The 12622-nt window shown below is 42.8% G+C and overlaps 1 protein-coding gene across 1 annotated transcript in view; it reads right to left on the bottom strand.

Moving 5' to 3' along the window:
• Positions 1 to 1067: 1067 nt before the first annotated feature.
• fz (frizzled class receptor) overlaps positions 1068 to 12622 on the bottom strand; it is an 88246-nt gene continuing 76691 nt past the window's right edge. Inside the window, exon 2 of the mRNA XM_080275938.1 lies at positions 1068 to 1749. Coding sequence (XP_080132064.1) covers positions 1208 to 1749 — 542 coding nt within the window. The 3' untranslated portion in view covers positions 1068 to 1207. The remainder of the gene's footprint in view (positions 1750 to 12622) is intronic.

Genomic DNA, 12622 nt, shown 5'->3' with positions numbered 1-12622 from the left:
TGAAGTCAGATTTAGATGCCTGAATATCAGAAAGCTGCACATTAACAAACACTAAAATTTAGGTGCCTGAATATCTGAAAGCTGTACAAGTTTGAATTTGCATTGATGAACATTCAAACTTAAACATATTTTGAGTCTGGTAGTAAGAACCAAAACTGGCATTCTTATAATAAGGGACCTCTAATAGAAACTAGCAGTGAAAAATGCATTATTATAAAGTGCATTAAAATTAAGGGAACAAAATTATAAAAATCGTCGTTTCTGGTCCCAAAACGACTTGTGACTTTATCCCCACCTGGCCCGCCTGTGCAAAGTGGTAGTGTTAAGTGCTGAGGCCAAATATAAGTGCTGGTATAAAAAAGTGAGCAGGTGATGGAATGGCTTGCAGTGCTTTGGTGGAAATTATAATGCTGATAAACAGAGAAACAGTGTGAAAACTGATTTTTGCAGTGTTCTTTGGTGGTACAGCCAAAAAAGAGAAAGCAGAGTGAAGAAATGAGAGAGAAAGAAATAAAAGCATTGTGAAAACTGGCATTTGCAGTGTTTCATCAAAAAATTATCGTTAAAAAAATAAAATAAAAAACGTGAAATTTGACACTTAGTCCCAAAGTGTGTGCATTTATGCTGTAATCAAAGCAATCTTTCTGATGACTGTGTGAAATTATTATGGCTGACAATGACTGGAAAAAACATGCACACAAATGGAAATATTTTGAATTAAAGAGAATGCCATAATACTTATAAAACTTGATGTTCTGCTTTACTTTATGTGATAGATGCTAGGCACATAAATTCCCTTGAAATAATAGTAATAACAATACACAACTGTATTGCTGAATAATGATACTGTATTTCTATTTACTCATGAGGTTACTTGTTACAATTCCATCAGTGCTACTTTTTAAATTTCATTACACTTCACCACTTTTTTTTTTTCATATTTCATTAAATATCACCAATAGCCTCACAGTTCCACTAGCTCCACCCTCTCCCAGTGTTACCAACCCTCTCTAGCCCCAATGACCCTTCAGAAGTTTGTTTCCTCCGGGGTTCGCGGAGGTCTGAAGGGCACCGCCTCATCTGGCAACAACCTAGCAACAGCCGGGTTGCTAGGGGCGGCTGTGGGAGGGGGCTGGGGGGTGAGGGGCTGGGAGTGGGCGGCTTGGTGGGCATGAGCGGCCGTGGGAGGCCAGGTGGGGGCGGATTGTCACACGTAGCTCTCAGAACGGCGGCCTATGCACCTCGAGTAGCACTTTCTCCACACTGTCAGTGTCTTCCCGGACCAAACCCAGAATCCTGAAGCTACTCCTACCACCAAAGTGCTTAGATACTTGACCAGGAAGAAAATGAAGTCTGGTTGAGCTAACGGAGTGTCTCGATCCACTCCAGCAGGGCAGTTGATACTATAGGCAACCCAAGGTTCCTCCCTAGACAGACATTTCTCCCTCTGCCACGCCACCATCCACTCATCATGGTAGGCCTGCTCATAGAAAAGACAAGACACCACGACAGTGGCGGGGACCGTGTACAGAACGCTAAACACACCAATCCGAACCATGAACTTTTCCAACTTATCAGTCTTGGTGCCGTCGTGCTTCATGATGGTGCGGATTCGGAACAATGAGACGAACCCCGTGAGGAGGAATGCCGTGCCCAGGACCAGGTAGAAGAACAGCGGTGCCAGGACAAAACCTTGCAGTGCCCTCACATTCCACAGACCCACAAAACACACACCTGTCATCACATCACCTGGGGAAGAAAAGGATATATCATTAGTACAACTAGAATGATAATCATTATGATTAAAATAATTACCGTAGTAGTTACTATAATTCATATAAGAAGCAAACGTATGAGTTTCTTAGTTTGAAATTGTAACAATTGCATATCCAATCCTGGAAAATTTTATTAGCACAAGACAAACTACCCACTGACTCAATATTCAGCAGTGAGTCTGATGTTGCGTGATTATCATCTATCCTAAAAACTTTCCCATCAGTAAAAGATGAAAATTATGTATAAAATACAATAAAGTAATAACAAAACACAGTAACAGTGCCAGCTGACTACCATTTATGGGCTAGTTAATACACATCAATGTCAGATATTGCAAAGAACCAGTGGTTACCTCCCATTTTTGCGCCGGATATTGCATAATTTCGCCAGATACTGCGACAACTGATAACTGAGTTTACTGTGTATATATTTATACGCACAGGTATAATTAATACATGACCAAGCAAACTGAATAGTGTATAGGCATATATACTTTCTTTTCCAATTTATTCAGCATACCCACATCAAACTTTTACCCTGGCAAGGGAGCAAGATCTAAATATATAGAGAAAGATACCAGATAATGAGGCTAGATAAACGAAGATATATTGACCGGTGACACTTGATGGACGGTAAATAAAAATATATCCCACACTCTCTTACCCTACTGTACACCACACCCTTGACACTACCCTTAACTCTCTTATAATATACCCAAGCCTCTTAACCTACACTGCCCTACACTCCCTCATTCTCTCTGACACCCTGTTTATGGTACGTCCTAGATTTCTTAAGTGGGTCTCATCTTAGTCTCACGTTCTCTCTCTCTCTCTCTCTCTCCTCATCTTGCACCTCTTCTTCTCCCTATCCATCTTCTCCCTCTCCTCATTTTCCCCCCATTCTCAACGTACTTTTTCTTTTTGTGCACCTATCCTCTTTTTTTCCCTCTCCTAACTCTTTTCCTTTCGACAATCCGCTCTCTTCTCCTTTCATGGTCTCCTTGTCTTCCTCTTATTTCTCTCCTGCATCTCTTATTCAGTCCGCCATCTTGAGGACTCTTACAGCTTTCCACAACCACCACCACTATCATCAACCACGATTACCACCACACTCTACCGCAAGTCCACAACTATCACCACCAAGTCCTCTCTCTCTCTCTCTCTCTCTCGTTTTCATCAACCATTTCGACTACTTGTACTGCTACCCACAACTACCAAAATCACCAACCACAACTACCACCACCCTTGTCACAACTACCAGTACCACCACTAACTCCTACAACAAAACAACAATCACAACCGCCCCAATTACAACCACACAGCAATCACTATCACTAATCACAACCACCATCACACCTACCACAACCACAACCATTATCAAGCATCTACCGCAATCACCACCATCCAAACCGCCATAATCTCTTCCCTACCACAAGCAACCACATCACCAACCACCACAACCACATCCATCTTCCTACCACATCACCAACCACCACAACCACATCCATCTTCCTACCACAACCAACCACAACCCTATCCATCCCCCTACCACAAACCAACCACAACCTCATCCATCCCCCTACCACAACCACTATCACCTCTACCACCATCCACCACAATCACAACCACTATCGCCCTTACCATCATCTATTACAACCATTATCACCACAACCACATCAATTCCCTACCACAACCAACCACAATTACAACATCCCTCACAACCACAACTACCACCATTCGGCGCGGTAGCCAACAAGCCAAACTTAACGGCCCAATTAGACTGAACCCTGGTTGGTGCCGTAATGAGGGGTTTAATTGGGCTGGTACCTCATTAACGATCGTCTGTCCCTAACTACTTGATTATCTCGTCAATGAGAGAGAGAGAGAGAGAGAGAGAGAGAGAGAGAGAGAGAGAGAGAGAGAAAGGAATGCAAGCAGGCAGATGGATGGGAAATTAATAAAATAACAGAAAGAGGAGAAGGGAAGGGAAAGGGGAAAAAGAGAGGAAAGGGAAAGAGAAAGATGGGGAGGAATGAGAAAGAGAAAGATGTGGAGGAAGGAGGGAACGAATGACGAAAAAAAAAAAAAAAAAAAGGAATATAAAAGTAAGAGAAAAAGAGGAAACAGAGTGAACGCAAGAGGAAGACAATTTATGAAGAGAGGTATGTGTAGGTAATTTGTAAAGGCAACTATAAAGGGAGAAAGGGAGGGAGAGAAAAGGGAGCCAGAAGTATGGTGTCTCAGGGGAGAAGGGAGGAAAAGGGAGGCGCGGAGGAAGGGAAATAAGAACGGAAAGGGGGTGGAGCAAGGGAGAGAGAGAGAGAGAGAGAGACCTACGGAGACAAAGAGGAGAAAGGTCAAGCTGAGGGTGGGAACGTACGAGGAAGGAAGGGAGGAAGGAAGGAAGACGAGGAAGGAAGGAAAGGAGGAGGGGGAAGTGGCGTGCGAAGGAAGGATGAAAAGTAAGAAACGAGACGACTTGGAGAAATGAAGGAAGAAGGAAAAAGGGAAACGGAAAAATGGGTGGGAAGAAAATAAGGAAGGAAGGAAGGAAGGAAAGGAATGTAATGAAAATAATGAATACCGGTATAAGAATGGTAATGAAAAATGAAAGAATGGCTGATGGAGAGGAGAGGAGGAAGAAAGAATGGGAGAGAAGAGGAAACAGAGGAGAGAGAGAGAGAGAGAGAGAGAGAGAGAGAGAGAGAGAGAGAGAGAGAGTAGGCCTAGACACAGGTATAGGCCTAAACAATGATATATGGGAGAAGAGATAGACCATACAGGAAGTAAAGTCTCCCTATATAACCATACATAACACCTATTTATCTATCTGTCCACCTGTCTATCTATTTTACACCTACACTGGCATATTCTATCTATCTATCTATCTATTGGTCCAGTCCTGTGCATATAAAAACTGAATTAAATGTTCCCTTTTTTCCTCTCCCTCTTTTCTTATTTTTCTTTTCGCTTTTTTCTTATTTCGTTATTTTCTTCTCCCATTTTTCTTCCCTTCTCGTTATTGGGTCATTTGTGTCTTTTTATTTTTTTTAGTCTCCCGTCTTCATTTTTCAAAATCTTCCTTCTTTCCATGCTTAGTGAGCGCCTTGCCATACCATCTTCATCTCTCTCTCTCTCTCTCTGAAAGACTGCTCAAACTTCCTTCACTTTCATTCTTCCTTCATCATTCTCTCCTATCTTCCTTTTCTCCATAATTTTTTTCCCTTTCCATTCCTCTCTCTCTCTCCCCGCATTTTTTTTTTTTCTCACTCATTCTTCCCCTCTTTATTTTTCATTTTTCACCTTCGTTTTCTTCCTCCCTTCACACCGACAAACAGGGTGACTTCAATAACACACCCGGCCAACTTTCAACTCCACCTAAAAAGGGCGGTAATTAGGAGGGAGGAAGAGAAGACAGGGCGATGGATATGAAAGGGAGGGAGAGATGGAGAGAAGAAGGCAGGGAGAGAGATGGAAATGAAAGGGAGAGATGGAGAGAAGACATGGAGGGAAGGGGAGAAGGAAGGAGGGAGAGAGGTGGAGAGGAGGGTGGGTGAGATGGAGAGAAGAGGAAAAGGAGAGAAAGAGGGATTGAGGGATGGGGAGAGAAGAGGAGAGGGAGGGAGAGAGATGACGAGGAGAGGAATATAGTGATGGGAGGGAGGGTGAGGGGAAAGGAGGGAGATATGGAAGGAAGAGGACTGACTGAGGGAGAGAAGGAAAATGAGAGGGAAGGAAGGAAGAAAGGAGGGGGAGAAGAAAAAGAAGGGAGAACTGGAAAGGAGAGAGTGAGAAAATAGGGAGAAGTGGAAAGGAAAATGAGGAAAATAGTATGAAGAGGGAAGGAAAGAGAGAATTGGAAAAGAGGGAGAAAGACACGAAAATACGAAGAGAAGAAAGATGAACAGAAATGGAAGGAGAGAAGGAATGAAGGAAGGAATGGAATGGAGGAAGGATGAAAGAAATGAAGAATATGATGGAAAGTAAGGAAGAAGAAGCGTAAGGAAGAGAATGAAAAAAAGGAAGGTGGATGTAGGAAGAAGGAAACAAGGAAGGAAGGAAAGGAGAAAGAGGAGGAGGATGGAAAAAATGAGAGAGAGAGAGAGAGAGAGAGAGAGAGAGAGAGAGAGAGAGAGAGAGAGAGAGAGAGAGAGAGAGAGAGAGAAAGCGTCAGCCCTATAATTACTTAGCCAGGTAACAAGCCACAGGTGTTTAAGTACAAATAGTGTACAGGTATACATGTGACTGGCCAGGTGAGTACGTGTGAGTGGGTATACACATGTACGCACATCAACACACACACACACACACACACACACACACACACACACAAATCTGTTAGCCCGTTTACGTCTGAATATTTGAATGTCGCGCCAGTTTGAATTTACTCAACGAATATTCAAATTTTCAAAGTTAATGCAACCACAAATTCAGGAAGCTCCCTATCACCTGTTCATTAACAATTTAAGGTATTAATTTATTTTTTATACGGCTGGTAAACATCAATTTGTATGATATTTATGCTGAAAAGACGATACTGAAAAAATTTAAATGACTGAAAAGGAGACTAGGAAATAACAAGCAAAATAAATCGCTAAGGACGAAGTGTTTGCGAGCTTTCTTAACCGTGGAGCTGAGTGACCCAGTTCCCCCAGCTGAAGGCACCGAAAAGGAGGTCATAGGCAGAAGGGCAGAGGTGAAGACAGGTCAAGGAAGACTGTTTTTAAAGTGACCTGTTGTGTGTGAGAAAGACTAAAAACATCAATTAACTCGTGCATTAGAAAGCTGGTCATAGGAGTGAGAGTGGGTGGAAAGACGGGTGCTGCGTGCCCGCCCTAATGGGAAAGACACGTAGGATGGAAAAAAAAAAAAGTAGTTTGAGAGAGAGAGAGAGAGAGAGAGAGATAGAGAGGAAAAGCCTTTAATTCCACTCTGTGTTGTACCGGTATGTGTGCTGGAATCATGCCCTACCCCCTTCCTCTCTCTCACACACACACACACACACACACACACACACACACACACACACACACACACACACACACGCACACAGCTGTACTCCACCAAGGGCCAAAAAATCAGTACCGTAATAGCAGGCTGGTGGTTTAGTGGCAAAGATGGTGATGATGATGATGATGATGATGATGATGATGATGATGATAATGATGATGATGGTGCTGCTGCTGCTGATGGTGATAATGATGATAGTGATGATGGCACTACAAAATCAATTAACTAAAAATACGACTACCACTACTGAATAATAACAACACTAATTATAATAATAATAATAATAATAATAATAATAACAATAACAATAACTGCAAGCGAATCCTCTACAAACACCAAACAGCCATGTAAGTATTCATGTGTGCAGAACCATACTCACATGTAACCAAAAAATGTACATGTGTGTGTGTGTGTGTGTGTGTGTGTGTGTGTGTGTGTGTGTGTGTGTGTGTGTGTGTGTGTGTGTGTCTGCGCGTGAGAGTGAAAGGAGTACCCCCACGCACATACACACACACACACATGCACACCACCATCCCACCAACCACCATTTCACCACACCTGTCTATATTTCAACCACTATCTCATCCCCCCTACCTTCAACTACCACAACTACAACCATTTCCGAACTCTGAGGGGGGGCTTCTACCAACATTCGGGGAGTTTTGCCGCAACTACCAACATTATGCCCAAAACAACCAACATTCTCGCAGATGTAGTGTCCGATTTTTTTTAGGTCATAGGCAAGGGTATAAAAGTTCATCTACCACCATTCCTACCACAACAACCAACATTCCAACCACAACTACCAACATTCCAACCACAACAACCAACATTCCAACCAAAGCTACCAACATTCCTGCCTACCATTTTAGGTGTCAAATATGAGTGAGAGACCTAGGACTCTCTCTCTCTCTCTCTCTCTCTCTCTCTCTCTCTTCTTCCCTAACTCCATTTTCAATTTCATCTCCCTTCCTCGCTTTTACTTCATTCTCTCCCTCTCTCCCAAATCTCCCTTCCTCCCTTCTCTCCTCCTCTCCCTTCCTCATCGTGTACTCTTCCTTTTCTCCTTCCCAATTCCTCTTCCGTCCTTCATTCCTTCTTTCCATAATTCCTCCTCCTCTCCTTCTTGCTTCTCCTCCCATCCTTCCTTCATTCCTTTCTCCTTACCTTCCTCTTTTCGTTTCCCTCCCTCCCGCTTTCCCTCCCTCACTTGACCCTTTCCACCTCCTTTCCTGTCACCCACCCTCCCTCCATGCTTATTTCCCCCTCTCCCCTCCTCTTCCTCCCACCCTCCCTCCTTCTCTACTTTCACCTTTTTCTTTACTTTCAAACTCATCCTCTCCTTCATTTACGAGAGAGAGAGAGAGAGAGAGAGAGAGAGAGAGAGAGAGAGAGAGGAGTGTTCAAACCTTCCCTTAAATAAAAAAATAAATAAATAAAAGAACCTACAGTTGCTTTTATTTGATTTACTTTCTCTCTCTCTCTCTCTCTTTCTTAATTTTATAAAGAAAATGAGTTACTATGAATATAAAACCCAGACACTCTACAAAACAAGATACGGTCGGTGTGCAATATGGCTCTCTCTCTCTCTTTCTCTCTCTATCAAAACAAAATATGGTCGGTGTGCAATATGACTCTCTCCCTCTCTCTTTCTCTCTTCCTCTCTTCTCCAACCACTTTCTCTCCCTCCTCTCCTCCCTCCTTCCCTCCCTCCCACACACCAAGCCCACTTCCTTAATAGGGTAAGCAGCCTTTCTCCCTCGCCTTTCTTCTTTCGCTCTCTCTTATTTTTTCTCTTTCTTTTTTTCTCTCCTTTCGTTCTTTTCCTATCTTCACTGTTCATTGCTTTCTCTATTCCCTTGTTCTTCTAGGATTCCTCTCTCTCTCTCTCTCTCTCTCTCTCCTCTGTTCTTCTCCACAAAAGAAACCAAATGAGGAGCTAGTATTCTCTCCATGGGCTGAGGAGAAAACAGCACACACACACACACACACACACACACACACACACACACACACACACACACACACACACACACAGCAGATACAGAAAACAGAAATCACGACCCTTACAAAAAGATTCCTGTAAATATGATACAAAATAAATAATAAAATAAGTAAATTGAAGGAAGCTAATGAGGAAGAAAAGAAGGAAGGATGGAAACATAAAAGGAATCACGAAGAAAATGAAAAGGAAGTAATGAACGAGAAAAATGAAGAAATGAACAAATGAATGATATATGTAGGGAATGATAGAGAAGGTAAGAATATGAGGAAGAAAATGAAGGAAGGAAAAATGAAGAAGGAGGAAGAAAATGAAGGAAGGAAAGATGAAGAAGGAGGAAGAAAATGAAGGAAGGAAAGATGAAGGAGAAAATGAAGGAAGGAAAGATGAAGGAGAAAATGAAGGAAGGAAAGATGAAGAAAATGAAGGAAGGAAAGATGAAGGAGAAAATGAAGGAAGGAAAGATGAAGGAGAAAATGAAGGAAGGAAAGATGAAGGAGAAAATGAAGGAAGGAAAGATGAAGGAGGAGGAAGAAAATGGAAGGAAGGAAAGATGAAGGAGGAGGAAGAAAATGAAGGAAAGAGAGATGGAGGGGGAGGAGGAAAAGAATCTGGAGAGGAAGAAAGGAAGACAATAAACAGACGCCTCAAAAGGAATATGCAAAAGAAGGAACAAAGGAAGGGAAGAAGAAAGGTGGGACATAAAGGAGGAAGAATAGGTGTGTGAGGTCAGAGAAAGAGAATGTCAACCCGCTCGAGCACACACACACACACACACACACACACACACACACACTCATCCTTCCTCCCTACATATCCACACACGTACATACACACCTTTACTCACTCACTCAACCCTCTCTGCGCACACGCACACACACACACAGACAGACAGACAGACAGACAGACACACACACACACACACACACACACACAACGACCCCCCCTCCATATATACACAAACTCGTACACAAAGACACCTTAACCATTTCCGCACACGCACCCATAACCCTTCCTTCACTTCTCCTTACACATACACACACACACAGACACAGACACAGACACACACTCGTTCAATCCCTCACATTCTATACAGTTACACCCCACGCTCCACCTCAGTCACAAGCTCTCTCTCTCTCTCTCTCTCTTACCTGAGCCTTGATTTATGATAATATATGCAGAAGTGAGGCAGCCAGGGGGGGTGAGCACTTAACCTTTCCTTCCTTCACTCCTTCCTTCCTCCTTCACTCCTTCCTTATTACGGTACTTTCTTGTATCTCTCTCCTTCCTTCTTCCTACGTCTTCCTTTCCTTGTGTTACTACAACTCTCCTTCCTTACTCTCTTCCTTTTTTGTCATCTTTTCCTTCCTTCACATCTTTAACACCTCACTTCCTTCCCATCTTTCTTACTTCCTTCTTTCACTTCTTCCTTTAGTCCCTTCTATCTTCCTTCATTGCCTCCTTACATCCTTTTTTCACTCCTTTCCTATCGAGCACCGTTCTCTTCATTTTTCTCACTCCTTACTGTCATCCTTCATTTTTTTCCTTCCTTCCTTAATTGTTTCTTTCTTCCTTCAAACTCTGCTTCACTTTTTCCTTCCTTCACATCTTCCACTCCGTCGCACCTTCCTTCATTTGCTTCTTCACTTCCTGCTTCCTTCCTTCAATCCTCTTCTTCTCTGCTTCCTTCCTTAATACTTCCTTCGATTAGCGTCTTCCTTAATTCACAGTGCTCTCTCTCTCTCTAAGCCTTGATAAATGATAATATATGCGAAGGGAGGCAGGGGGTAAGGAGAGGAGTTCCTTCACCTCTTCCTTCACTTATTTCTTTCCTTCACTTACTCCTTATTTCCTTCCTCCTTTTATTTTTTTTACTTTTTATTTCTTTCCTTTCCTTTCCTTTACACTTTACTTATTATTAGCCTAACTATTCCCTTCATTCTTTCACTTTCCTTCATCCTTCTTTTTCTCCCTTCCTTCATGCCTTTCCTCCTTCCCTTCCTTCACCCCTCTTCCTGTCATACGTCATGTCACCACTTCCTTCATAACTCCATCTCTATTTCCTTCCCATTAAACCCTCCTTCCCCCACCCATTCCTTCAAATCTCCTTCCTTCTTTTCCTTCCTTTGTTTTCTTCCATCATTACTTTCTTTTCTTCCTTTCTTTCCTTCCATCCTTACTTCTTTTCTCTCTTGCCATCCTCATTTTCCTTCCTTTCATCCTTACTCCCTTTCCTTCCTTCATCCTTACTACCTTTCCTTCTTTCCATTCTTGCTTCCTTCCCTTCCTTACCTCCTTTCTCTACTACTTTCTCCCCCCTTTTTGTTCTCCTAGCCCTCCTTCCTTCTTTTCTTTCCTTCCTTCCTTCTCTACGTACTTAGTTTTTCATAACCATTTCCTTCTCTTCCTTCCTTTTCATCACCTGCTCCTTCTTCCTTCCCTCAGGTAAAAAGGAAGGAATACAGTGAGACTCTCCACCACTTCCACATTTTGGAGAGGGAGGGAGGGAAGGGGGGAGAAAATGGAGGGAGGGAAGGAAAGAATGAAGGGAGGGAAGGGAGAAAATGGAGAGAGGGAAGGGAGAAAATGGACGGAAGGAAGGAGGGATGGACAGAGAAAATGGAAGGAGAGAAGGAGGGAGGAAATGGAGGGAGGGGAGGGGAGGAAATGGAGGGAGGGAAGCAGGGAGAAAATGGAGGGAGGGACGAAGGGAGAAAATGGAGGGAGGAAAGGAGGGAGAAAATGACAGAGAAAATGAAGGGAGGAGGAGAGAGAAAAGCAGGGAGAGGAGCGAGAAAATGGAGGGAAAAGGAGGGAGAAATTGAAGGGAGAGGAGGGAGAAAATGGAAGGAGAGAAGAAGGGAGAAAATGGAGGAAGGGAAGTGAGAGAGAAGAGAGGAAAACGGGAAATGAGGGGCTTGGGAAAGGAAATGAGAGATGAAGGAAAAGTAAGACAGAGAGGAAGGAAGAAATGAGAGAGAGAGAGAGAGAGAGAGAGAGAGAATTAGCATAAATGAGCCTATTCACCTTCTATCCCTCCGTCCCTTCACAACCTCCCTCTATACAATTACCCTGAGAGCGAGAGAGAGAGAGAGAGAGAGAGAGAGAGAACCAAAGGTCGCATGCCAATTCATTTTGTTAGCATGTATATATGTATGTATGTGCCGCTATGTATGTATGTACCGGTGTGTATGTATGTATGTACCGGTATGTATGTGTGTGTGTGTATGTATGTATGTATATGTGTATGTACAGAATGTAATGTGCACGTCATAGTTTTTTTCATACACAAACAAAAACTTCAGTAACTAAGGATGTATGTAACCACAGTAATAGTTAAAATCTCAATTTTTTCTGGAAAAAGAAGATGGGGGGGGGGAGAATTTTCGCGAGGGTATGATGAAAAACAAGAAAAGGAAAAAAAATTGGAGAGGTAGGAAGATAAGGGTACGACACGACAGAGGTGATGACGTTGGTAATGATGATAGTGATGATGATGATGGTAATGATGATGATGATGATGATGACGATGATGATGATGATGATGGTAATGATGATGATGACGATGAGGGTAGTGATGGTGATGATAAATATTTACAATGATGATGATGATGATAATGATGGTGATGATGATGAAAATTACCCCTCCTATCAGCCAACATAATTATATTTCTCAGTTCCATCATACAGTAACTCCTGGTAAGTATTCTGTTACTTGGGTATCAATGGTAACCCTGAGGCGAGGGAGAGGTGGCAGAGTAATCACATGAGAGAGAGAGAGAGAGAGAGAGAGAGAGAGAGAGAGAGAGAGAGAGAGAGAGAGAGAGAGAGACGT

This window comes from Coenobita brevimanus, chromosome 1 (genome assembly GCF_032717465.1).
Source record: "Coenobita brevimanus isolate Jiangsu-jjx chromosome 1, ASM3271746v2, whole genome shotgun sequence".
Lineage (NCBI taxonomy): Eukaryota > Metazoa > Arthropoda > Malacostraca > Decapoda > Coenobitidae > Coenobita > Coenobita brevimanus.
Note: the sequence above shows the minus strand (reverse complement) of the source record. Positions and strands in the feature narration are given on the sequence as shown.